The 27,005-nt window shown below is 37.4% G+C and overlaps 1 protein-coding gene and 1 non-coding gene across 2 annotated transcripts in view; one reads left to right on the top strand and one right to left on the bottom strand.

Moving 5' to 3' along the window:
• Window positions 1-287: 287 nt before the first annotated feature.
• Window positions 288-27,005, bottom strand: part of ABHD3 (abhydrolase domain containing 3, phospholipase) — a 39,393-nt gene continuing 12,675 nt past the window's right edge. Inside the window, exons 4-9 of the mRNA XM_030335689.2 lie at window positions 24,185-24,230; window positions 10,751-10,863; window positions 6,475-6,648; window positions 4,889-4,937; window positions 4,644-4,809; window positions 288-1,137 (exon numbers count right to left, since the gene is read on the bottom strand). Of these exons, the coding sequence (XP_030191549.1) occupies window positions 959-1,137; window positions 4,644-4,809; window positions 4,889-4,937; window positions 6,475-6,648; window positions 10,751-10,863; window positions 24,185-24,230 (727 nt within the window). The 3' untranslated portion in view covers window positions 288-958. The remainder of the gene's footprint in view (window positions 1,138-4,643; window positions 4,810-4,888; window positions 4,938-6,474; window positions 6,649-10,750; window positions 10,864-24,184; window positions 24,231-27,005) is intronic.
• Window positions 16,190-16,335, top strand: LOC115498861. The gene has a single exon (XR_003963983.1). It is a non-coding gene; the product is annotated as a small nucleolar RNA SNORA62/SNORA6 family (small nucleolar RNA).

Raw genomic sequence — 27,005 nt, 5'->3', positions numbered from 1 at the left:
AAAAAGCCTGAGTCCTTGATGACACCAGTAACACACCAGCCCTGGTCTACCTGAAGACGTTTAATAATGCAAGATAGTTAAATATCATAATTCCTAAGTCACTGTTAGACAAGTTTCCCGAAGCTAAAAATATTTTTAATTAGTACAAATGATGTGAACCCCATATTCTGGGAACAGTGAAACAAAACAGTTTTAATATTTCTTACTAATGCATTCATGAAATTATCATAAATTAATTTCTAGGGATTATTTTTTTATAAAGACTTACAAAGAAACAATTTAAAATGATAGAATTTATTTTAATATATTGATATATATGTATACACATATACTATTTTAAAAATAAGCATGTAAAGTATAATTGTTATAAAACATAAGTCAGCCTTAATTTAATATTATCAGAGTAAAAGAGCATGTACAGAAGTCAATCTAACATTTTTGCATCTGCCTTTCAAAGTTAGAATACACAAAAGATATAGCGCATTGTATTTTATCTTATTTCAGTCTTCACATTATCATCATTGGGTATAAATACCCTTAGGAATGTGCCAACTTATAACTTACATTCAAATAACCCAAATCTCTTAACAGTTATTAAAGTACCATTAAATCACCTAAAATGAGTCATCTAAAAAAATACTGGCCTAAATTAAAACCCTGAGGAATTAAAATCTTTTTACACAATAGTTTTGGTTAAGTGCGATTCCATGTTTGACTACTTTATTTAAGGTCATACTTGGTAAGGCATAGTAAAAATAAAATCTACATAAGTTACAGTCTAAATCTATATTTCATTTCTTTCTACAAAGTTGTTTTGTTTCCCCAAAAAAGTTTTTGCAAGTCATTCTGGACCTCTTCACTACCTGCTGGCATATCTGCTTTATATACAGTAGTTAAGATTTGTGCACTAAGCTGAGCTGCCTTTACATGGTAGTTCAGACAAAATGCACCTAAACAACTACATGCTAGAGAGTTCATGTCCATGCTCCACCATGGCCTGAACAAACTGCTTGAAGACTCGATCCATGTAAGTGGACTGCCTTGGCCAGATTCCCTCCAGAAAACCAATATGGCCTCCATAAGAAGTAAGGACCAAAGCAACATTAGGGTTTTGCTTGGCAGTTTCAATTGGAATAGCTTGGGGAAAAAAAAAAAAAAGATAAGGGAAGGGGGGAGGTCAGAGAAGGAAAGGAGAAAGGAAAATATATAATTATTACTGGTTCCTGTTAGGAATAGTACATGCTTTTATCATTTCTAATCATTATAAACTGAAACACCGTTACATAAATAAATATTTGTAATTAGTACAGCTAATGGAATAAGTCTACTTTATATCAACCATCTACATTCTTTTTCTTTTTTAATTTTTTAAATATTTATTTATTTTTGAGGTGGGGAGGGGCAGAGAGAGAGGGAGACACCGAATCTGAAGCAGGCTCCAGGGCTTCAAGCTATCAGCACAGAGCCTGACACAGGGCTCGAACTCATGAACCACAAGATCATGACCTGAGCCAAAGTCTTAACTGACTGAGCCACCCAGGCTCCCCACAACCATATGCATTCTTATAACAGATCATGTTTACAGTTACGTACTGAACCATCATTTTTGGAAGAATCAATCCAAGTGTTTAATCATAACATAAAAGTATAAAAAGGCCTAGTCTTGTTTTGAGAAATTAAAGTAAGGTAATGGAAGGAATGGTGAATACTTACATTATGCTATAAGATTCCCACTTAGGTATTACACCAGGAAAAACAAAAAAGCAACAACAATCTTCTCACCTTTGTAAGAGTTATAAATTCATTATGTATGACTTTGGTTAATTTTACATGAAGTTAGATTCCTGAGGGGCCAATACAATTGTTGGCAATATTAAGGACTCAAAATTAAACAACGATTTATGTAGTAAAAATATATACAGATAGCAAAAAAGAGTGGAATAAAATATTCCGAAGTGATAACAGTGTTTATATTTGGGTGGTTAAACGTTGGTGATTTTTCTTTTTCTTCCTTGTCTGAGTTTCTATTCATAGTAAGGAGAAAGAAAAATTTTATTTTGAAAATATAGTTGCAATATTTAAATAATTCACTCGCAATGACAATCTTTTCATATACTCTACAAAATCTATTAAAGGATGTGAATTAAAGTTGTTTTATTCTTATTTCTTTCTCCCACACTTGGAGTCCAGTAAACTGTTTTGATTTAAGATCTATAGTGAATCACTACCTGGCATAAGAAGTGTTTTAATTTCAGATACTGCTAAATCTTATCTCCTTAATTAAGGTAACGTGGTTGTTGCAGTATTTAGACCTTCATATCTTGGGTAGAGTCTTAAAGGTAAATTAGCTAATTAAAGGTAAGATCTCCCTACCCCTATACCCTTCTAATGAAGGAAAGGAAGCTGACACACTCTAGGAGAACTGAGACCCTTCCAAGGGTCTTGCTGCTGTGCCCAAACTGCCTGTTCAGATGATGCTCTGTTTGACCTTCACAACACTCCCTGAAGAATAAACTTAGAGACTCTAAATCAAGGCCTGGCAAGCCAAGCCCTTGCCCAAAGGGGTTCTGAACTCTTATCCTTAGCCGGCCCCACCTAAAGAAGAGTACTTCCTATCTTGGGATAAGGTGTGTGAGCTTAAGGGGAGGGGCAGGTGAAATGACATACTATTTTTGTTTTTCCTTTTTCACCTCACATTAAAGGCTTCAATTTAGAATGCTTCATTTGCCTCTGATGAAATTATTATGAGCTCCAATTTCACACTCTGGATACACTCAGGAATTTATAACACCGACAGTTACAGACATACCAGAAGAACAAAAGGCTGTGCCACGTTTGAGTCATGTGAAAGATGCTGGCTGCCTGCGCTCTCAGAATGCAGCCAATTGTCTCCTATTTCAATGTGGCAAGACTTAAGGGCTTGGGAAAGAATAGGAAATGATGAGTTTAAATTTCAATCAAATGGGGCAGGTTAAAATGCTGGGAAGTTTTTGTTGGTAAAAGAAGGGTCTGTGAAATATTAAAAAAGAAGGAGAAATAGTAGACTTTCTTAATCCAATGAATATAGGCTAAATAACCACCATGCAATTCAACTAATACTAAAGTTCACTGTTTCATTTCTTGGTATGTGGTGAAAGGCCAAAAAGTTCCAGCCATCTAAAATTACTTGTGATTAATCATAAATCACATATAAAAATGACATCTCCTGCAGAGATGATAGGTGATTTTTATTTTTATACACTTTGGGGATTTTCTGAAATTTTGACACTACACATGTGCTGTGTTTGTAATCAGATTATTATTTTTTTTTTAATGAAGTACTTGGGAATATGTTTTTAAAGTGTTTAGGGGAGAAATGAGAACAAAAATGTATAAAAAGCTTTGTGAAATTTCATTAGAAAAAAATTAGAGATTGAGTCTACTGATCCTTATGATGACTTCTAATCATCTTGTATTGCTTCAGTATACCAGCCCATGCATATATATCTTTGCTACCAAATTCATATTTCTTTTTTTTAATTTTTTTAATGTTTTATTTATTTTTGAGACAGAGACAGAGCATGAACAGGGGAGGGGCAGAGAGAGGGAGACACAGAATCCAAAGCAGGCTCCAGGCTCTGAGCTGTCAGCACAGAGCCTGATGTGGGGCTCGAACTCACAAACCGTGAGATCATGACCTGAGCCGAAGTTGGACACTTAACCGACTGAGCCACCCAGGCACCTCCCAAATTCCATATTTCTTAAATTAAGAGGGCAAGAAAGTTGATTTGGGCATAATTTTTTTTTATACGGTATCCAGGGGGAAAACAAAGACTGTTTCTTTTCAGATGGGACCGAATGTGCTACACTCATTGAGATATTCAAGGACGTCATGTTTATAAGGTCTCAAGTTTTCTTCCAGGTTAAAAGGGGGAAAAAAATGTCAAAGTCTTCTGCTTAAGAAGCTCAGGAAGAAAAGCCAAGTGATGACAATAGACTTGTAAGGCAAGGAGTTCGAGCACCACGTCAGGCTCTGTGCTGACAGCTCAGAGCCTAGAGCCTGCTTCGGATTCTGTGTCTCTCCCTCTCTGCCCCGCCCCTGCTCATGCTCTGTCCCTGTCTCTCAATAATAAATACATGTTAAAAAAAAAAAAGATTAAAGAAGGAAAAGTTATAAAAAATGAGAACAAGCAAAATATTTCAGTCATAATTGATTCTAAACCTCTCACAATTAACTAGATAAGCGTCTGTGAAACTTTTTAAAGTGATCTCAGAAATTTAGATATAAATTATGAGTATTTAGTAATTTTTTTCTATTCCAGTGGAAAACATTTTATATGTCTGATATTTTACTTCTCATTACTGTATTTTCTTAAAGAGAACAGTATTTTAAAACTGTTAATTCAGGGGTGCCTGGGTGGCTAAATCAGTTGAGCATCCAATTTCGGCTCAGGTCATGATCTTATGGTTCACAGGTTTGAGCTCCGCATCAGACTCGATGCTGTCAGCACAGAGCCCCCTTCGGATCCTCAGTCCTCATCTCTCTTTGCCCTTCCCTGCTCTGGCGTGCATGTGCCTTCTCCCTCTCTCCCTCAAAAATAATTAAAATTTAAAAAGAACCCCGTTAATTCATGTCAAAATGTATACAAATAAGTTAATTTTACCATGACTTGGTGAGAAAACATCATCCACAGAATTCAGACACAACACTGGAATTCCTACTGATTTTAGTCTACGATTAGGGCTGGCGTCAGTATAATAATCATCAATTGTTCGGTATCCAAACATGACTGAAGTGAATCTCTTATCAAACTCTCTAATGGATTTAGCCTGAAAAATAAAAACAGATTATTTCTACTCCTGGAATCCAAAGAGGAAATAAAAATATTAAATAAAGTTTCTCTCCTACCTTCATGACATGATCCATGTCGATTTGTTTTACAAACATATGCCGGTGCCTGCAACAAAATAATTTTAAAGGTAAAAAATTAAGGTAAAAAAAATTGAGGATATTGCTATCTCAATCAGACCTAAAATACATAATAATAAATAACAAAACAGTCTAACACTGTTTTATGTTAGGGCACAAAGTTGGTACTCAGTAACTATTTACTTAATCAGACTTAAGTACATTGATATTTATCCTAAAGACATTTTTTAAGAGTACTTTTTTCTTTACTGAAAGATATTATAACTAGTTTTGTAATAATAAATGTAAATATTGTTTCATAACAACTTGTACCTACACACTGTTGCTGTTAAATCAATTTGGCCAAAAAGGCCTTACTTAAGCCAGAAGCTTTCAATTGGATAAACCACTTGAAGACATTATTTTTAAGTTGCTATATTGAAAATTAAAAGTTATATTTTGTGTGATTATTTTTTAGCTGGTGGTCATTTTTCTTTCTTTTTAAACATATTTTATTTATTTATTTATTTATTTATTTATTTATTTATTTATTTAATTTTAAGTAAGCTCTATACCCACTGTGGGGCTTGAACTCATGACCCTGAGAACAACAGTCGCAGGCTCTACTGACTGAGCCAGCCAGGCAAACCTAAATAGTGGTCATTTTTCTTATATAACTGATACTTTAATTCAGATCATTCACTTTTCTTACTACTGTGCCCCATTTCAGTGATGAGTAATTAGTGATCTAATTTTTAAATATTTTAATCAATATTTTATACTCAACATCTGTAATTTAATAAGTAGGTTAAGTTTAATCCAATGTTTAATGTCAACTTTTGGGATAATTATGGTTTTCAAGAAGTCATGTACCAATTAACTATACTTTTTATTTAGCATTTATATTACATTGATCAATTCACCTAAAAATAGATGGTAATAGTCATCAAAATAGAAACAGAGACACCTCTGTTCTCTGTTATCACACCAATTTAAATGTTAGAAGATACACAAACAATTCCAGAAAAACTAATGCAAACATAGTGTTCTGATAATCTTAAGAAATGTGTGGGCTGAGAATATCCAAGTGCATTTTCCTAAGCTTCTAAAACATATCATGTTTGCAAGCATATGCTTAAGAAACTACATTATTCAGCACTAATAACACTTAATAACATTGCTTACTACCTAGGAAAGAATTCGGTACTGGTAAGATTAGCAATAGGTAGAAGAACTAGGGAAACAGAGTATAATGTTACTCAACACATTCAATGCTAATGCTTTTAGTCCTTTAGAATAATTTAGAACAGTGATCTTCAAAGTGGGGACACATACCCTACAGGTTGTACAAGACAGTGCACTGGGATACAGAAAGAAAACATTATAACTTTTACCTATATTTTTAGCTTATACTTAAAATATTTATTTTTTGTATATATTTATAACAAAGAATATTTGGGTTAGTAAATGCATATAATGCAAACATAAATATACAAGTATTAGCAGTGTTATACTTTACAACTTTTTTCTGTTGGGGCATGTAATCCAAAAAGTTTGAAGATGTCAGATGTTAAAAGATGACTCACTTATTAACTGAAGACTGGAGGCAGGTTGTCAAATAGTAATTAAAAAGCAGCCAGTTGAGTGGTTTCTCCAACGACTCAGAACAAGCAAAAGTATTCCAACCAACTGAAAAAGTTGCAGCTGCCTTCAATGGAGTTTTTGGCCCAATTTTGCCTAAGTAATTCAAAAGCAGCATACTAAAATGGGGAGAAACAGGAAACTTCGTGATTAATTTGTTGTATCTCTCAAGACATCTAATTTCTTTTTTTTAAAGCTTAATTTAATTTATTTTGAGAGACAGATAGAGAACAAGTGGGGGAGGGGCAAAGAAAGGGAGACAGAATCCCGAGCAGGCTTGCAATATCAGCGCATTGGCCGACAGGGGGCTTGAACTCACAAACTGTGAGAGGGTGACCTGAGCTGAAGTCAAGAATCGGACACTTAATCGACTGGGCTACCCAGGTGCTCCCAACAGAATGTTTCTAATGTCCAGGCCACATAGATTATCAAAATGATATTGATAACAAAATGATAAAGATAATGATTAAAAATATACAAATCTTTGGACCTCAGTCTCTAGGTGAATGTTTAGTTTTTAGTATGTGAGGGGTGTTTCAGGCAAACTTTTCTATAATTAGCCACACAGTAAATATTTTAGGCCTTCCTGGCCATACAGTCTCTGTCACAAATACCCAACTCTGTGATTGTACTGCAAAAGCAGCTGTAGACAATATATAGGTGAATGGACATGGCTGTGCTCCAACAAAACATTCTGCATGGATGAAATTTAAATAAATTTCACATAATTTTCACATGACATGAACTATTCTTCTTTTGGTTTTTTTTTTCAATCATCTAAAAATATAATAACCATTCTTAGCTCTTGGACTGTACAAAAACAGACAGATTGCCAGATCTGACCTGCGAGCCATGGTTTGCCAACCCTTGGCATAGATGAGAGAGCAAGAAGGAGTGGTTTTTCAGATGTGGCTGCACATTGGAATCACCTGCGGAGCTTTCAGAACTATTACAGATGTGTGGGTTTAGCCCTGGAGATTGTGAGTAATGGGTCTGTGTGGGCATCCTGGTTGCCTCTGAGCCCTTGCCCTCTAAAGTAAGTCTCCAAAGGGCTTCCTAGTGTAGAGTTAGACTTTCTGAGTTATGGCAGAGCTTTTGGCCCCCAAATCACTTATTTTCTCTTCCTACTCTTTCCTATTCTTTGTCCTTATCTATCACACATTTTCCACTTTTCCTTTGATTCCATCAATTTTCCCAATTTTAATCTAGTTCTATTTTGGTAAAAGGAACGAGAATGGGGTTTAATCTAACACTAATGTCAGAAATATAAGTTTACCATTGCCAACTAAAAAAGGGACGACAGCCTAAATTCTGCTTCTCATTGTGTTTTCCATTCTTTATTTCTCCAATTGCCGAGGTTGTGAAATAGGAGAAATGGGTAAAAATTGTCTCATTCTCTTTCCCAAACCAACTGGCTTGCAGAGTGACTGTGATGAGGTTTTAAATCAAAAGTGGAGATTTTTGTTTTGCTTTTGCAAATGACTCTTAATAATGACTGTACTCCTAAAATAATAATAATAATAATAATAATACGATGATGATGATGATGATGACTGTACTTCTGGTATAAGGTTCTGTGGTTCACTAAGTCATTTAAAGAATAATGTTTACTCTTCTGTGAAGGGTTCATTCTAGGGTCTTAGTTTTGGTGGCCCTATTCTTTGTTTTGAAGTCAGAGAGTGCCTGCATGTCAGTAAAATAATGGGCAAATTGGAAGGGTTGGAAGGGAAGCTCTCAGGAGTAGGAAGGATCGGTAGTATTCATGACCAAGTGGGGGGGATACTCCTTGGCTATTATTCAAGAGCAAAATAATACCAAGATGTTACTCCAAAACAGTTTGTTTTACTTTGACAGAAAAAGGACTCCATTTTTTCACCAAAAGAAAAGAGAGAGAGAGAGAGAGAGAGAGAGAGAGAGAGAGAGAAAAGAATCCAGAATTAAGAGATTAAGAGGCATATCAACCCTAATTATGGACCTTATCTGGTTCTTAACTCAAACTGTAAAACCAACCAACCAAAAGTCGAAGAAATGTGACACTGACAAAATATTTGATTTGATGATTTTTAGAAACTGTTAGTTTTGTTCAGGTCTGATACCAGTGTGTGTGTGTGTGTGTGCTTTAAAGAGAAATCACCTCTTAGAAATTACCTACTGAAATATTTATAAATGATATAAATCTCATGATAGATGAGATTTATTTAAGATAATCAGAATTGGGGAGGAATGGAGGGTAAGACTGATTAACAAGATTGTGAGTTGATAATTATTGAAGCTGTATGAAGAAGGTTGATTATTATTGAAACCAGCTTATTAGTATATATGGGAGATCATTATTCTCTTCACTTTTATGTGAATTTTAAATACATTCTTTAAAGCTTGTTTATCATCTCATTGGGAGACTGAAACTTGACTGGGTCTAGAATGACATGAATTCCTTGGCTAGACTCAGTTCTGGCTTAAATCCCCTACTGGGTCACAGGCATCACAGGTATGGGGATTAATCCAGTCTACAAGGGCACTGGATGTTAGGATCTTCAACAGACTACATTTTTGTCTGTTGCATTTCCAAAAGAAAAAAAAAATGTGTCAAGCTGTAAAACATCCCCAAGTGGTAAGCCCACTTGGGAACGTGTCACAGTGCTAGGCAACTAGAAAGGGTGCTTCCTTCAAACAATTTACAAGACATTAATATTCAATCAGCTGCAAAGGCTAATGGTCAAGTTCTGCCTTCAGGCACTGAGGCTTCAAAGGGACATGAATAGGCATTTCCCAGGAGCTTCTGAATAGAGAATCTGGGCCTGTTTATGTAAGGTCTGGCCTTTAAAAAGTCAAGAATTTATATGATTAAGGGAGAAAGTTCAGCTGGCACCCTGTCCTCTATGGCTCACATTATGGAGCAAAGGAAAGAAGTACACTGAGCACAATTCACAGATTCTGCCTGGATTTTCTGCACTGATTCAGATTTCTTCCTTTTTAGTAGGTCAAGTCAGACCTTCCATGCTAATGTAAGAAATGTATTCTTTTCTTCTTAGTTTTATGTTTTTCAGAATCTAAAAAGCTGTGGTTACAGACTATTTTTCGGAATCTATCATTTGTAAAGCCTATTCATTTTCAGGTAAATATACTCCTAAGATGTTCTGAAAATTGAAATGGCAGATAAATCAATGACAAAATTAAGAAAAAATACACTTTCTATCTCATGTGTTTGCTGATTTAAAAAAGTACTTCTGGACAAGAGCTTAGGGAATCTAAGCATGATAAAATGCCAGATAATTAAAATTTTGCCAGATTATTAAGTTCATAATCACTAGAACAAAAAAAGATAAACAATTATTAGTGGAAATGAGTAAACATGGCATAAATATTCCAAATAATCCTCAATGTAACTGCAAGAAGCACAAATTACAATATTCATACGCTTAAAATAGCAGCTGGAGTAGGGTTAACAATAAAACTTCATAGTTTCTAGGAGAGCATTCCAGGGTAGGTCCATCTGCCCAGCAACAAAACAAAACAAACAAAAACACCACACCTGGAGAAAAACAGTTTTGAAGGTCTCTTCAGCTGGAGAGAGCAAGAAGTGATTACTTCTATGACTGGAATGATGAAAGTCAGACTACAAGGTCAGCTTCCTGTGTGGTGCTGGAGGACGCACTTACAAGGACGGCTGGGAGTACATTAGGGAATCTGAAGGTCAACATGGCAGCTGTCGAGTGATGGGAATCAACATCATGGGATTCCAATAAGCCTTCAGGCTCACAAAATCCTAGTATCCCAAGGAGATACTTGTATCCTTTTCACCACAGAGACTGGTTGCCAAGGAAAAATTAAAAGTCACCTGAATTAATTACTTCATTCATTCAACCGTACATGGTGAAATAAGACAAAAATAATCAAACATTTATTTTAAAATGCCTATGTAGTTTATAGAGTTCTGAAAGAAGCAGTCTGTAAGTCCACTTCTCTCTCAGACATTTTATTTGATTAAAAAAATGTTTTTAAATTTTATTTATTTTGAGAGAGGCAGAGTGAGTTCAAGTGGGGGAGGGAGAGAGAGCGAGGGAGAGAGAATCCCAAGCAGGCTTCATGCTCTCAGCACAGAGCTTGGCATGGGGTTTGAATTCGTGAAACTGTGAGATCATGACCTGAGCTGAAACCAAAAGTTGGAGCTTAACCAAATGAGCTACCCCTGTCAGACATTTTAGAAAGGAAAAACCTTACCCTCCCATTGAAACCCCTGCTGCCAGGAAAGGAGCAGAAGGGTACAGACTGTGCACGTGGTGAATAACTGTCTCCAAGTCTTCAGTGTTAGCACAACAGTAAGTCCTTGGTGTCTGTAAGCAGAGACAGGTAAAGCACAAAATTTAAAATTATGAGGCTAATGATTTGCATAATGCAGAAATGTAAAAAGATCAAGAAGACATAAACATGAGAAAATAACCTTTGTTTGCACATACTATGAAAAATAATAATTTATCATATTCATATCTTGCAGTTCACACATATTCCATATAAAGTCAACACGATCTGAGTTGGCACTGACCAGAAGACTTTGGTCATGCAAGGAAGGCTTGACAAAAACAGGGCAAGACTGATACAAATACCTTAAATAGAATACACAGTACCAAACTCAAATGTGTCTCCAATTTAACAAGAACAGGATCAATTTAGAAAGAAACAGTGAAAAGTTACACTTTTATTTTGAAAAAAAAAAAATTATGCCTGACAAAACCAAAGTAATTGATTAATTAAAAAAACAAGCAAACAAAAGAGACTTTACAATAATGCCACGAAATTTTTAATTGTGGCTGCTTTCTAACTGGGGGACTGTTTTTTTTGTTTTTTACATTTGTTTTCAATGTTTATTTACTTTTGAGAGACAGAGAGACAGAGCATGAGCGGGAAAGGGGCAGAGAGAGAGGGAGACAGAGAGCTGAAGCAGGCTCCAGGCTCTGAGCTGTCAGCACAGAGCCCAACGTGGGGTTCAAACTCACGAACCGCGAGATCATGACTGAAGTCGGGTGCTTAACCAACTGAGCCACCCAGGTGCCTCGGGAACTGCTTTCTTTATCCTGAGTGTTGTCTACCAGTGAGTGAGTGTGGTTTTCTGGCACTGCCTTCACTCTCGATAAAGGAATGTCCAGTTGTATTTATTAAATATGTTGTTTTACAATAATATATCCATATAGCACCAGCTGCACTACACTGCAACGAACACTTAAAATGTTATATTATGTAAAGGTGATTATGCCTCAATACATGATGCATTGAAACAAATGTTTTTCATGTGAACTTCATCAATAAGAGCTCTGTTTCCGGCAGGAAAGCTTCACAAATGCTTTGTCTGAGCTGTGGGAGGAGACGGCAGTCCTCTCTGTAGAATAAATGAGAATGTGTATATGAATATGTGTGTGTATATGTGAGACCAAATAACTAGAAACTGAATAACATGGAGAGGAATCTGGTAACATTGCTTTAATAAAAACAGTTACCTGTACCATCCTGACTCTACTATTCCAATAAACCATGATGGGAATAGGAAGGCTATGTTCGCTCAGCATTCAATTGTTAATGAGAAGCCTGAGAAAGCCACAGTTTTTAATGATTCCTCCAACTAATCTCAAGCCTAAAACACTACACATTGCCTACTATCATCTTTCTGAGGTCTGCAAATATGAAACTCTCCAAACAAGAGAGTTAACCTAACAAGATTTACAATGGTGAACAATTATTAAATAATTAAATTTGTGTCTACAAAACCCTGAGGAAGGGGAACGTGGGTGGCTCAGTCAGTTAGGCTTCTGATTTCAGTTCAGGTCATGATCTCACAGTTTGTGGGTTTGAGCCCTGCGTCAAGCTCTGTGCTGACAGCTCAGAGCCTGGAGCCTGCTTCAGATTCTGTGTCTCCCTCGCTCTCTGCCCCTCGCCCGCTTGTGCTCTTTCTCTCTCAAAAATAAACATTAAAAAAATATTTATTTATTTATTTATTTATTTATTTATTTATTTTCAACGTTTATTTATTTTTGGGACAGAGAGAGACAGAGCATGAACGGGGGAGGGGCAGAGAGCGAGGGAGACACAGAATCGGAAACAGGCTCCAGGCTCTGAGCCATCAGCCCAGAGCCCGACGCGGGGCTCGAACTCACGGACGGCGAGATTGTGACCTGGCTGAAGTCAGACGCTTAACCGACTGCACCACCCAGGCGCCCCTAAAAAAGTATTTAAAAAACAAAAGAAAACAAAACCCTGAGAAGATCCCTTATTATGTCTATTTTATACAGGAAACTGAGTTGAGAGAAGTTAAATGACTCCTGGTATACCTTATCAGCTAATCGAGATACTTTATTTATTTATGTAAATCATAAATATATCAGCTAAGCTGAGATACTTTATTTATTTATGTAAAAAAATTCTTTGTAACATTTATTTATTTTTTTTTTATAAATTTTTTTTTCAACGTTTATTTATTTTTGGGACAGAGAGAGACAGAGCATGAACGGGGGAGGGGCAGAGAGAGAGGGAGACACAGCATCGGAAACAGGCTCCAGGCTCTGAGCCATCAGCCCAGAGCCTGACACGGGGCTCGAACTCACGGACCGCGAGATCGTGACCTGGCTGAAGTCGGACGCTTAACCGACTGCGCCACCTAGGCGCCCCAACATTTATTTATTTTTGAGAGAGAAAGTACACGAGCAGGGAAGGGCCAGAGAGAGAGAGAGGGAGACACAGAATCTGAAGCAGGTTCCAGGCTCTGAGCTGTCAGTACAGAGCCCAATGCAGGGCTTGAAGTCACAGACCATGAGATCATGACCTAAGCCAAAGTCAGGCGCTTAACCTACTGAGCCACCCAAGCACCCCTAAGATGAGATACTTTAAAAAATATTTTGATTTAAATGCATTTGTAAAATCTAAATGGAATAATATCTACTACCATGCTCATTCATAGTGACTGCACAATTTGTCACAAGAATTTAGGTGAAGAAATCCTTCCTTGGTATTTTTATTACATATGAGTCTATTCATGCAGAGCTCGAACCCACGGACCACGAGATCATGACCTGAGCTGAAGTCAGACGCTTAACCTACTCAGCCATCCAGGCGCCCCTTAACTTTTTTTTTTTTTTTTTTTTTAGAGAGAAAGTGTGACTGTGCTTGAGTAGAGGACAGGAAGAGGGAGAGAGAGGAAGAAGGTGAGGGAGAGAGAGGGAGAATTTTAAGCAAGCTCCATGCTCAGTGCAGAGCCCAATGTGGGGCTTGATCCCATAACTGTGAGATCATGACCTGAGCTGAAATCAAAAGTTGGACACTTAACCAACTGAGCTACCCAGGTGCCCCCTAACTTCCCATTTTAAAAATAAATGACACCTATATTTTCCTAGTTAAAACTGTCGGTGGCAATGCCTTCTCCCTCTCCCTTAATCTTATAGTCAGTAAACTGCCAAATCCTCTAGTTTCTTCCTCCTCAGTGTCTTTTGCAGGAAATGCCAGAAACCTCTTCTTTCCACTCTAGTAAAGGCCTGGTATATTAGATTCCCTTAGAAGAGCCCCTGAGACAGGATGTGAGTGCAAGCAATTTATTTGGAAGGTGGTAGCAGGGAGCACCAGTAGAGGAGTGGTGAAGTGTGTCAGGGAAGGTAGGAAGTCAGTAAAGCATATGTGACTAAACAGTTTGTGGCTGTGGGCAACAGGGACCCAATCCTCTGAGGCACTTTGGCAGACTGTGTGAATGTGGTTCAAAATTATCCAAATGAGTGGTGAGATAGATGGGTTCCACTAGTTCCCTTCAGGCACTGGTTGAAGGCTGCTCCTGGAGGCTGTTAACTCCTGGTTGACCCGGAGTACAGTCCAGCAGGCTCCAGTAGCTAGAGAGGCCTCAGTCAAAGAGATGTGAGTGCTTTCAGGTAGAAGCCATCAGGTAGCCGTGCATGGGAATGGTTAAGTGCCATAAAGGTGAGGATGTGACAAAGGTATGGTACCTGCTGTCTTGGCTACCAGGACTTTCCACCTCTCACTGGAACTGCCGCAGTAACCTCTTCACTAGTTAACTCCCAGTCTTTCCTCATAACCATCCATTATCATATATCCCACTCACTGATGGATTAATCTTCCTAAAGAGCATTTCTAGCTCTAATCATGACAGTATTTTTGCTTAAAATTCTTCATTAGCTTTCCACTGATGACTGACTGAAGGACAAATTCTTCTGCCATGTGTTCAAGGCCCTCCACAATATGTCAAGCTGCTTTTCCAGCTCTGTTTTTTCCTATTTCTTCACAGGTACAAATTCAGGTCAGTGAGACACCACTATTGTCTTGTTGCTGGCCTCATATTATCCTTACTACCTGTGTGAACTTCATCTGCCAAGTGTCCTTCACTGTCAAGGCATGAAATCACGAGTTGATTAAATGTCAGAGAAAAGGAAAGACTCGGCCCCTGGTCTCCAGTGACCTCACAGCCGTTCCCAATTCTACCCCTAATTGTCTCAGCCAGTCTGCTCCTGGTCCGTACTATTACTATCTTACTCGCCTCTATCTCTGACAGTCAAGAAAATACTTGTCCAAACCGAACTGAAATACACAGGACTGAAAAATGAAAAGACCTGATGAGTAACTTCTGATATGCAAAACTATGTGGTTATATCACAAGACCTTTTGCTACTTGATGGTTCCAATTGGAAATATCATTTCCCTTCTTTTGTCACAGGACTTGAGTCTCACTAAAGAAAGGATTCATCCAGGGTACATAGCAAAGACACTAAGGGGGCCAATACATTGAATTGGCAGGGCTGGCAGACATTTCCTTCAGGTCTAAAAATATAACTAGCGGCTTTTTAGACAAAACGTTAGTTAATTCTCAGTTGCTAGGGCTACTAATGCAACCAGCAACTAATCCTATTGCAGTAATTCCTGTCTTTTTCCATGCTTCCAGAACAGAGGTAAAGTAAGCCATATCTAATGAGAAAAGGGATTAAGGGAGACCTCACAGGATTCAGCTGGATGGTGAAAACTCCCTTCACATGTGGATGTGAAAGGTTTTCTGGAAAAGTGAAGAAAATCTAAAGGATAGATAACCTTCCAGCAGATGTTCAGGCATAAATATTTTATAAGTTGTAATAACTTGAAATAATTACAAACCAAGATTTTTCAACTGCTGCTATGATCACAGAGAAACAATAGTAATTTGTTTAATGGCTTTTAGAGGTTAATTTTAACAAGTCATTAAAGAGAATAATGAAGTAAAATGAATTCTTAATTATTCACACGTAACAGATGGGAAAGGAATAAAGCATATATTTTGTATTTATCTATGGACTACATATAATCTATCCTTAATCAACTTCCAAAAAATAGACAACTGAGTTCTCCCTAACCTGCAGGAGAATTTTCCTGTCCTGGTTTAGAAGTCATTTGTTTTAAAATACAAATTTCATTTAAAAACGGGTTTTTTTTCTGGTCTAGAAACGAATTAAAATTCACCCTGTTAATCAGGTAGCCTGACTCTCCCTAGCTATTCTGGGAGGAGATTAATTTGCTAATCTGCAGTAGAAGCCATAACCCAGGACCCTTTCCTCAGTGCTGGAGCTGCCACACATCCAATACTGAACTGGCCAGCTAAGATTTTAGTTTTCCGTCTAGTAAAATGAAAACTGAGACAGATATTTAAATGTCTTTTAAAAAATCATTTCAATTTTGGCTGGCCAATGAACTCATAAGTGTAGGTAGCGTGCTACATGGGGGCAAGTCTTTTGCTCAAACCACAGGGTCTCTGGCCCAATGAGTGGAGTTTGATAGTAATACTTGCTAAAAGTAGGGAAAAAAATCATTTTAATTCCACTTTTATTTTATTGTAATGTCTGATAATAATCAGGAGCTTAGAATACTTCATTTCACAGCCTTCCTCTCTCAAGTATTTCCTCTCCTGTACTAAAATATTGGACAAGATGTTGCTTAAAGGAACTCTGTAACTCTTATATGCATGTAGGCCCCCAGAAGAAATAATCCTTCCATAAGAGTACTAATCATGTTTTTTTTTTTTTTTTTAAACTAGGCTCTGCACCCAGTGCAGAGCCCAATGTGGGGCTTGAACTCACAACCCTGAGATCAAGACCTGAGCTGATATCAAGAGTCAGACACCTAACTGACTGAGCCACCCAGGTGCTTCTAATCATGCTTCTTAACTGATCTCTTCAGCATGTTTTTGTTGTTGCTGCTGTTTTGTTTTCATTCCATCCACCCTGGGATGAGTACCTAGTCATTTGTTAAGATTGTCGTTAGGAAAATTGATTTTATTTTTGGAAGATGCGTTTGTTAAGTAAGGAGTCAGAGAAAACAACAGTATGCATACATAAATCAAACCAGCACTTTAATGAATAATCATTTTACCTAGTCACTGATAGACATATAAAATGACCAAGTGTCTAAAAGTGCCTGGGCTTGGATCCTTTCTTGAAATAACTTGCCACAAAACAAAGGGCTCCAGAAAATCTCCTGGCCACCTCTGAGGTCAAGATAGCCTTTGTGCCACATTCCCACTAATGTTCTACATGGCTACATGCATATGCAGTCATGCTACACAGTTATACCAATAAATGAAGTGGCTTAAAGCAGATCATTCAGGTGGACAGGAGTTACCTTTGGTCCAAACTCCTAAGAAGCAAGACCCATGCCCGCCCTGCCCTGTCTGGGTTTGCTGCCACCGTCCAGCAGTTTGCAGTCCTGCCTGTACTTTAGACTCACTGGGGAATGTTAAGACAAATCACAGACACTTGGACTCCACCCCAGACCAAATGAATCAGAATCTGGGAGGGGAGGATGGGGTCCAAGGATCAGTAGTTTCTTAAGGCTTCCCAGAGGATTCTAATGTGCAGCCAGGGCTGAGAACCAACTGCAAAGAGCAGGAGAATAAAGAAAAAGGGTGAGAGCAGAAAAATAAAGAAATAGGGTGAGAGCTGAGCCAAGAGAGGAGGAGGCTGCAGTGACAAGAATGATAAAATGATCTAGAGCGACTTGGGAAGAAGGAAATCTAGTGCTACAGGGATTCTTTGCAGTGCACAGGGAAGTGCTGTCAAACATCGCATATCTTATAGGATCACCTGGCACATATTAAGCATTCAATAAATGGTGGCTATTAAATTACTGTTATTATTCCTAGAAATTCTTTAACTATTTAAACTTTTTTTTTTTTTTTTTTGAGAGAGAGAGCACGCATGTGAGCAGGGGAGAGAGAGAGAGAGAATCTTTTTTTTTTAATTTTTTTTAATGTTTATTTATTTTTGAGACAGAGACAGAGTGTGAGCAGGGGAGGGGCAGAGAGAGAGAAGGAGACACAGAATCTGAAGCTGGTTCCAGGCTCTGAGTTGTCAGTACAGAGCTCGATGTGGAACTTGAACTCATGAACCATGAGATCATGACCCGAGCTGAAGTAGGACGCTTAACCGACTGAGCCACCCAGGCGCCCAGAGAGAGAGAGAGAACCTTAAGCTGAGCATGGAGCCTAACTTGGGGCTGGATCCCATGACTCTGGGATCATGACCTGAGCCAAACTCAAGTGTCAGATGCCCCACCTGATTGAGCCACCCAGTTAAACATTATTTTTCTTTATTTGAAAAATTGTTTAACTACAGAGAATTGTACAATCCTTTGTGTACCCACCACTTACAACAGTTGGTATTGCTGAATTGGACCTATCAACGTGAGGAAAAAATTCTAAAGGATTCAACGCATTCATCCCACATCTGGCTGAGATGAGTCTTCTTGTTCTGATTGGGGTGGAGGATGGAGAGAGAGGTTATTTTTGGAGCATTTAGGAAAGAGCAGACTTGGATGGGACACAATGTAGTTTAGCAGGAAGGTACTGAGTACAGGAAAGGCAGAGTCTGAAGGTATGAGTCTGACAACTGAACTGTGTCCTAACCAGCCCTGCCCTATATGTTCCTCCTCCATCAGACCATAGGAAGGTCCTTACTCCCTTCTGAATGCCTCCTTCAGGAAACAGGGCTCAGGAGGGGAGAGAGCCTTACATCCCTCCCATCCCATTAGCCTCCATGAAAAGCAAAGGTGGTAAAGCTCAGTAGGAAACAAGAGCAGGTTTCTCTAGATCTGAGCCTTTAATAAACCACCCACTATCTGATGTTGAGGTAGGAACCCTCTCGTTGAAAACTCCTTTTAATCTCTAACCCCAGATTTTCAGGCTGATTTGACTTAAAGTCAGTGCTGAGAGGTAAAGACTTCCAACAAACAGCCTGAGTTCCTGCCCTGAGACCACTAATCAGTTTTATGACCTCAGGCCTGTCACCCCACTTTTCCAGAGGTGTGCTCATTTAAAAAATGAGCTTTTCAGGATTAGAGGATCTCTGAAGCAAAGCTGCTCAAAGTGCCAGGCCGGGATGAGATAAGTGCTGGTGTCAGAATGTAAAATAAGCACACTGCTTCTCTCACCAAGAGTATTGCTAGGAGGAAAAAAAAAATCGGCTCACTTCCGCAGTGTGTTTGGAACTGAAGGTGGTTTACATTCTGTCGCAGTCCCTTGTCTTGTCAGGGGCTGGTATCAGAACATTTGAGAAATGGAATTCATCCACAAAACTACACTTTGAGCAGAACCTGCTTTAAAGTATCTTCTAGCTTCTGCTCCCCGCCATTGGCTCTTCCTTACCTGCAGAGTGAGCTTTAACTTGAGCTGGAAAGTGCCCAAAGGCTTTTTTCAAGCTTTATGAGACAAGATTCACATGCGATACAATTCACCTACTTAAAATGTAGGGGCTTCCTGACTGGTTGGCTGGAAGAGTGGAAGAGCGTGCAGCTCTTGACCTCAGGGTCATACATTCGAGCCCCACATTAGGTATAGAGATTACTTAAATAAACTAAATAAATAAATAGTACAATTCATGGGTTTTAGTATATTCAGAGTTGTTCAAATACCACCACAATTTCAGAACATGTTTATCACCCCAAAAATCACATGTTTATCACATGTGATTTTGTGTGACAAGCTCCTTTCACTTTGCGTAATGTTCTCAAGGTTCATCCATGTTACAGCATGTATAAGTACTTCATTCTTTTTTCAATGCTGACCAATATCTAGTGATATGGATATACCACATTTGCCTTACCCATTTGTCCAGCAATGGGCATCTGGGTTCTTTCTACATTTTGGTTAACATGAATAATGCTGCTATAAATATTCACGTACAAGTTACTATGTGAACATATATTTTCATTTCTCTTGGTTATATACATAGGAGTGGCATTGCTGCATCATATGGTAATTCTATGTTTAACTTTTTGAGAAAGTACCAGACTATTTTCCAAGGTGGCTGTTTTCCTATTGTGCCTAGAGACACAGAAGTCTGTATGACCCATAAAGCAAAAAATGGGGCCACTATATAGCTTTCAACAAACTCAATTTTGGCTTTGTAAATTATCATTCCTAAACTAAAATGGAAACATAATATTTCATAAAGTAATTACAAATACTAGGGAGTTTGTGGACAACTTGGACTCCTGGATTCTTATCCTTGAAAATCCATCTGCAGAGAGCAAGAAAAGGTACTATCTACTTCAGGGACTCCAAGAACCCTGCAGGATTATCTGAATCGCAATCTACTGAGACTAGGACTCTCTGTCTTCTATAGCTAGCAGCCCCAGGGAGGACAATGTGCAGGCTTGTCATTTCCTAGTGAGCAAGGCTTTTGCCTTTTCTAGAACCCTACAATGTGTAATTAGAAATGAGGACAACATGGTAGTGGAAAATTTCTTTCTCATTCTCCTCTGCAGGAGTCATAGTAATCCCTATGAATTCTAAGTATATCACCAACATATTTCGGCAAACTTTTCCTCTTGCATTTCTTCCACTCCTGGCAGAACTGCTTACTCTAAATTCCATTTCACCTTTGCTAGCTCTTTTGGGCTAATTTCAGTTAGAGACAGTGCCTGTTTGATCTTTGCTGATTCATCTTTTGTTCTTTTTTATGCCTATAGGAAGTTCTTACTTACTCTGGGTCTGAACTACATTAAATCCTTTCTGGAACAAGGTGAGGTGTAAGTATACACAGAGTTCCTCTAGTTTGAAACAGAAATTGCTCATAGATCTAAGGCAGAAATAAGGATTATCAAGGGATCTTATTTAGATCCCTTGATCTAAATAAAGCTAGCTCTAATAATCAATATTGGCATCTTGTTTTTGTGATCCATTAGGGTACAAAAGGTATATATTAAATTATAATTAATTTCCTCCTTAAATTTCTTTTTTTTTAATATTTAAATTTTTTTTTAACATTTATTCACTTTTGAGAGTGAGACAGAGCACGAGTGGGGGAGGGGCAGAGAGAGTGGGAGACACAGAATCAGAAGCAGGCTCCAGGGTCTGAGCTGTCAGCACAGAGCCCTGACGCAGGGCTCGAACTCACAGATTGTGAGATCATGACCTGAGCTGAAGTCGGACACTTAACCAACTCAGGCATCCAGGCGCGCCCCTTAAATTTCTTTTTTTTAAAGCAGTCGTTTTAAAGCATATAATTGTAGCTATATTTTGGTTATTTTACATCTTTATTCTTTTTTTTTAGTTTATTTACTTTGAGAGAGAGAGTGCACATGCGCACGCGCAAGCGCTGAGGAGGGTCTTGGGGCTTGAACTCACAACCCTGATATCATGACCTGAGCCAAAATCTAGAGTAGCATATTTAACTGACTGAGCCACCCAGGCGCCCCTTTATTCTTTCTAAAATTAGATTACATTAGCCTTTGTGATACAAATATTTGCTGGAGGTACTATTTGATCAGAATTCAACCTAGTATTCTGTATGAGACTCTAGAGACCAAGCTACTCTTACCCTTTCACTTAGAATTCTAAATTCTTTAAAATAAAATAAAAGTTTGATAAAATAAAATTTGAAAAATGTTTCTCTATATCCTATCCCTTTCTAAGAACTCAAGGTGTTTCTGGAGAGTTTTCAAAAAACCAATTAATGTTATGGCTAAAGGTTACTGGGTTGCTGCATTCTTTCAAAGTAAATTTCCAAATAACTTTAAATGGTAAGGATAGAAGTTTTTTCAAGTTTCTTGCTCTTCCTTTTCTCTCTTTCTTCCTATTTGTTGTGTTCTAAGCTTCTATCCATACATCTCCTCCTCCTTTTGCTGTTCAAATTACCCTGAAGCAATCTCAACCACTATGAGCTCCAGCTTCCCTTCGTGCACTGGCAATCCCTTTCTTTCTGTAGGCTGTACATCTCTCCTGAGGTCCTGTCTAGTATATCCAACTGTTTACTAGAAATTTCCACCTGGATGATCTCAAAGCACCATAAACATCTGAAACTGAATTATTTTATTATTACACCAAAAATCTCATAAATTCCCCTGTTTCCCATTTCAGCAAACATAAGAGTCTTTTACCGGCAGCCAAGCTAGAAATGTCAACCTTGACTCTCTTTTCTTTGCTTTCTGCAATTAATTAATATTATTCTTTCTGCCCCATGAATACCCTTCATTCTCATTCTCTCCTCTTCCTCCCTCCTGTCTCTGTTTTTAAACTCTAGGTAAATCTATAGTAACTGCTTTCCAACTGGCTTCCCAGCCTCCATACTCCTTCCCATCTCTTTTCTACACATTGCTGCTATGGTTCTCTCTCTGAAACATGGATATAATCAGATTATTTTATATGTCAATTATACCTCAATAAAGCTGGAAAAAATGTTAAATGTCAATGATTCAATACCAGGTTCCTTGGGATTCTACACATGACTCTTCAAAATCTGGCCTTCCCCCTCTAGAAGAATCCCTGCCACTTCTTAAATGAGAGGGAGCATAGCATAATATTCAAGAATATAAGCACACAGTCAGACTACATGGGTCTGAATCCTAGTTCTGAATTTCTTGGCTAGGCAAATTCTTAACCTATTTGTGTCTCACTTTCTTCATCTGGCAAATGGCAGTGATGATGGTGATGCTTACCCAAATCATTGCGTTGTTACTACTGCTGAACATTAAGCACAAAAAGACATAACTGATATATTCTAAGGACTCAATAAACATTTGATAAAATCATCATGATCATTATCCCTCCACCAGTAAGTACTTGCTGTTCCATGCTCTTAAATACTTTGCTCTTTATGCTGAAAAAGCTTCTCTATTCCCTCTTGGTTTAGTACTACAGCCTTCAAGATACAACTCAAACTTACCTCCGCTCTGATGTTCTCTCACCTCCCCCAAGCACTTAGTTACGTGTTTTCTGTACACTCTACAATTTTTATATGTCTTCTTACAATTACACTTAGCACTGTATTGCATAAATTTTCAAGTATCTGAACTCTCTCCTGCAACTTAAGTGAAAGCTCCTAGGGTTAAGGTTGCATCTAAAAACAAGTACATTCCTCACCTTATTGCCTTGTCCAGTATCTAATTTAACAGGCATACAACACAGCTTTGCTGAATGAACAGATCTTTGTTCCTCACTTTATGGGACCTAATGGACTTTACTTTGCAGTACATTATCTCATTAAGAGCCTCAGACCATATCTTCCCCATTTTTGTACCCTGAAAACACCCAGAAGGATAGATACACAGCAGACAAGAGCGGCTCAAAAATGATTTTGTTGGTCCAGGGCCACAGAGACAAATTCAAATCTTTCCCTTTAGAACATCTGTCATTTGTCCACAAGATTTCTAGAGGGCTGGACTAAGTGAGGAAATGTGAATCTTCACATCAAACTATTTACTATGAGGTGCTTGAGTAAGAATGTAAACATTTTATAATTTTAGTTTTTGAAATCATATTGATCTTGATTCCCTCCAGGACCCAAGTCTTCGTAAAGCAAAGTGCAAGAGACCTTTTTTCCCCAAGTTCTCATAAAGTACTGACATTAGTGACATGATTATATTTATTTCCAGCATGACTTAATTATTTATAGTCTTAATATCATTCGCTATTAATGACTCAAAACACACACAAAAAAGGCTTCTTTCAGTTTTGGTAGAATTGTCTTTGACCTGTTGGAGTGGTAAGGGATTGACAGTTGAAAACCTTCAAAAAAATTTCAGTGAATATGAGTTCTCACTCCAATTCACAGGTTTAACATCAGAATGAATGATGATTTTCTAAGAGGTGGAAGAACCTCTAACAAAAACTTTAGGGGCTAGAGGGAAAAAGGGCTGATTAAATAAAAAGATTTAAATAATATTTCTTCTATGTGAACTTTGACTGGCAAACAGGCATATAACATACCATCAATCCATTTCATGACAAAAGTAAATTTCTAAGGGAAAAAAAAGCATCATTGTGCTGGTTAATTTGTTAATTTTTAACAGTTAACTTTTAAAGAAAATGTGTTTTCCATTAAAACTAATGTAAATACCTATTGATTTTAAAATATAGTAACTATAAAAGTTATAAAATATAACCTTAATTTCTATTAAAATAGAAATATATTACATATATTTCACTTATGATATAAGATCTGGATATACATAGACCAAGGGGATTCCCCTGGTTGTATAATTATGAGTCTTATAAATTTCATTTTTTTGTTGTTGTTGTTTATCTGTATTTTTCCACAATGAACTTGTATGCACAGTTATTTTAAATAAAAAAGAATGTGCTTTTCATTATGAACCTACAAATCATTCTTTTAAAAATTAAGCTGTTGTCATTAATTTAAGTTTACTTACCAAGAGATTCTCCCCTGCCACTCCTCTGTTGTTAAAAACCACACATCTAAAAACCAGGAAAGTAATGTTTATTATTTTTACACACAATTCTTGCTCACAATATAATACATATTAAAATAATCTCAGTGGCACTGTTTTAGGGTACTAAAAGATTTTTAAAAATCTGTTCCAAAGACATGAGAATGTTTGACAATTTTATTTAAATGCACTAAAATATACTCCACTTCTCTAAGTTCAATATGTGAGTTCAAATCAGAAAATTGTATATTGAAGTGATGTTAAATTTTCCTACCAAAAGCAGAAATTTTACAACTTCTTCCTATACCTATGTGTAGGTTTTCAACACATGTTATTAAAACAATTCTAGATACAAATCAAATTTAAATGATTTTGCCTCAAACTAAAAAAAAAAAAAAAAGTCCTCTACCTATTCTCTTTGTAACATTAATGAAGTATCTATTCCTATTCTAAGAAATAGCTAGTTAAAAAAAAAAAAGAAAAGAAAAGAAAGGCAGGAATAGTTATTTTTCCCTCAAGGCTCAGCAAACACAGAGACTGGAATTTTACCTGAGGTGAAAACATGACCACAGGTAGAGCTGCAAGGAACCTGGCACCTGAGCTGGTAGGAAGGGCCCCCACAACGCTACTGCTTGGTGTTCAGTGGACTTAGAGGAGGAAAGGCAAACTGTGTTTCCTATGATCTTGTTTGTCTCTCCCGGGTCAATGATCATATGTTAAGGGTTTAGAGCAGTGTTGGCTCACTGTAAGTACACAAGGAAAGTTAGCTATTAGTAGCAATGGTAGTTGTGGTGCCGTGGTAGCTTTAAAAAGCCATTTTGTATTTAAAATGCTTAATTCTCATTTAACTTTAAGTCAACCATAACACCAGATATGTATTTTTTGCCATCCTCAAACAAAATCCTGACTCGGGTCTGCAAGGATTCTCTTTGAGTAAGTGAATCTATATTCATGTTGATGAAAATTCATTTTGGTGTTGTCTGTTTACTTATCCAATCAATCAAGGCCATTTAAGGTTCTAATTCCCTTCTTTCAGTGTGTTGCTGATCAGTGTATGGGTTAGGCCCAACTGAAAAAAAAGGAAGTGTTTAAAATCTCAGAAATCTGACTTGAGATACAGCTGGATATATTACATTTTATTGACTAGTCAAAGAATGATCTTAAATATACTTTGAAAACATGCAGAAAAGTTGGAGTAGGATCAGTGTGGCCTTAATCTTTTCTCACTAGAAAGAATGGCAATGCAGACTGGACATAAGCAAAATTTAAGTTAGCCACATGCACTTACTTGCATAAGCACCTAGGTTACACAAGAATCAGGGCTAAAGTTAATTGTGATCTTGAACTTTGAAGCTCCTAGTCATCCGGAAAAGAACTACTTTTAGAAAGCAAGCACTAAATAAGGATAAAAATGGCTTCTCGGGCAAGATGTCATCATGTGACTGCCACTGAGAGAAGGGAATAGAACTGATAAGGGCAAAGAAAACGATGATCTGCGAAATCATGAAAAAGCAGTGTATACATCTGGGATTTTCTTCCAAACTCAGACTGGGATATTTGTACTTTCCTTCAGGCAACTTTCAAAAGTGGATCACAGCTCTGGTATCTCTTGCTAGAGGAGGAAATGTACTGACCTCTCCATAGGCCTTTGTTCCTGACAATGTTCAATAAGTAGCAGTCATCACTGTATATACTTCTAAGCCTTGGAAATTGGGCAGAAAGATAAGGAAGAATGAGGGAGCAAAGCAGCTACAGAGAAAGGCAGAATGATGGCTGCCATTCTGTCCTTTATCCCATTCCAGTTGGTGACAAGTAACCAGTTTCTTTCATCTAATCTCCTTTTCTGCCTTGACAGTTATCAGGGAACACTTTACACATGAAGCTAAAAGAGCTGGTTGTGAAACAACTACTATTCCTAAGACTTTGATAAGCTTCTGTTATCTTTGTAATGGCTCTTTCCAAATAATTTTTACAAATTCTCCCAAACAATTTTAAAGGTTATGCATATGAGGAAAATTGTTCTGTAAAACTTATTTTTCCTATGTATTTTAGCTATTTAAATGTTCTTCTCAAAATAGGGAAAATATAAATAAATATCAAATAGAGAATGCATTTAGTATTAACCTTCTGTGACACTAAAACACATTAATTAGAAAAGTAGGTGAGTCTTCTTTAAAGAAGGTTAAATAAAGGGTAGAGAGCTACCTATAGCACAGGATTTCCCAACCTTTAGCGCTATGGACATTTTGGACCAAATAATAGGAGAAGTTGTCTAAAGCCCCCTTGACTGAAAACCACTGTTACAGTAAGATGGACCAGATAGCCTTGAATCTGCTCAAGCCCAGTGATCTTCCAGAATAAAGGGATTTTACCAGATCACCTTAAATATTTTCCAGTTCTAGGATTATGTAAGTCTCTAAGTACAAGAACAGAAATAATAGTTGGAGGGTGGAGTAGGAGGAACATTCAAGATTACTATGCTGATTTCGGATAATAATAACAGATAAACATTATTATTTATTATATGCCAGGTACTTTACAAAAATATTAATATTGGAATGATTCATTCACTCAAAAATTTATTAAATAGACCATTTACTGAACTAAAGATTGAGTTAGAACTTATGGGAGAAAAGTCAAATATAAATATAAGGTTCCTAGCCTCAAAGAGAGGTATACTCTAGTTAGGTTGAAAAGAAATACATCATGTTTTCAGTTGAGTGACTACAATAAAAGTGATAACATAAGGCAGTATACAGTTCAATATCCACTGAATGGTGTAGATAATAAAGCTTTGTGAGAT

The sequence above is a fragment of the Lynx canadensis genome, chromosome D3, assembly GCF_007474595.2.
Source record: "Lynx canadensis isolate LIC74 chromosome D3, mLynCan4.pri.v2, whole genome shotgun sequence".
Taxonomy (NCBI): Eukaryota; Metazoa; Chordata; class Mammalia; order Carnivora; family Felidae; genus Lynx; species Lynx canadensis.
Note: the sequence above shows the minus strand (reverse complement) of the source record. Positions and strands in the feature narration are given on the sequence as shown.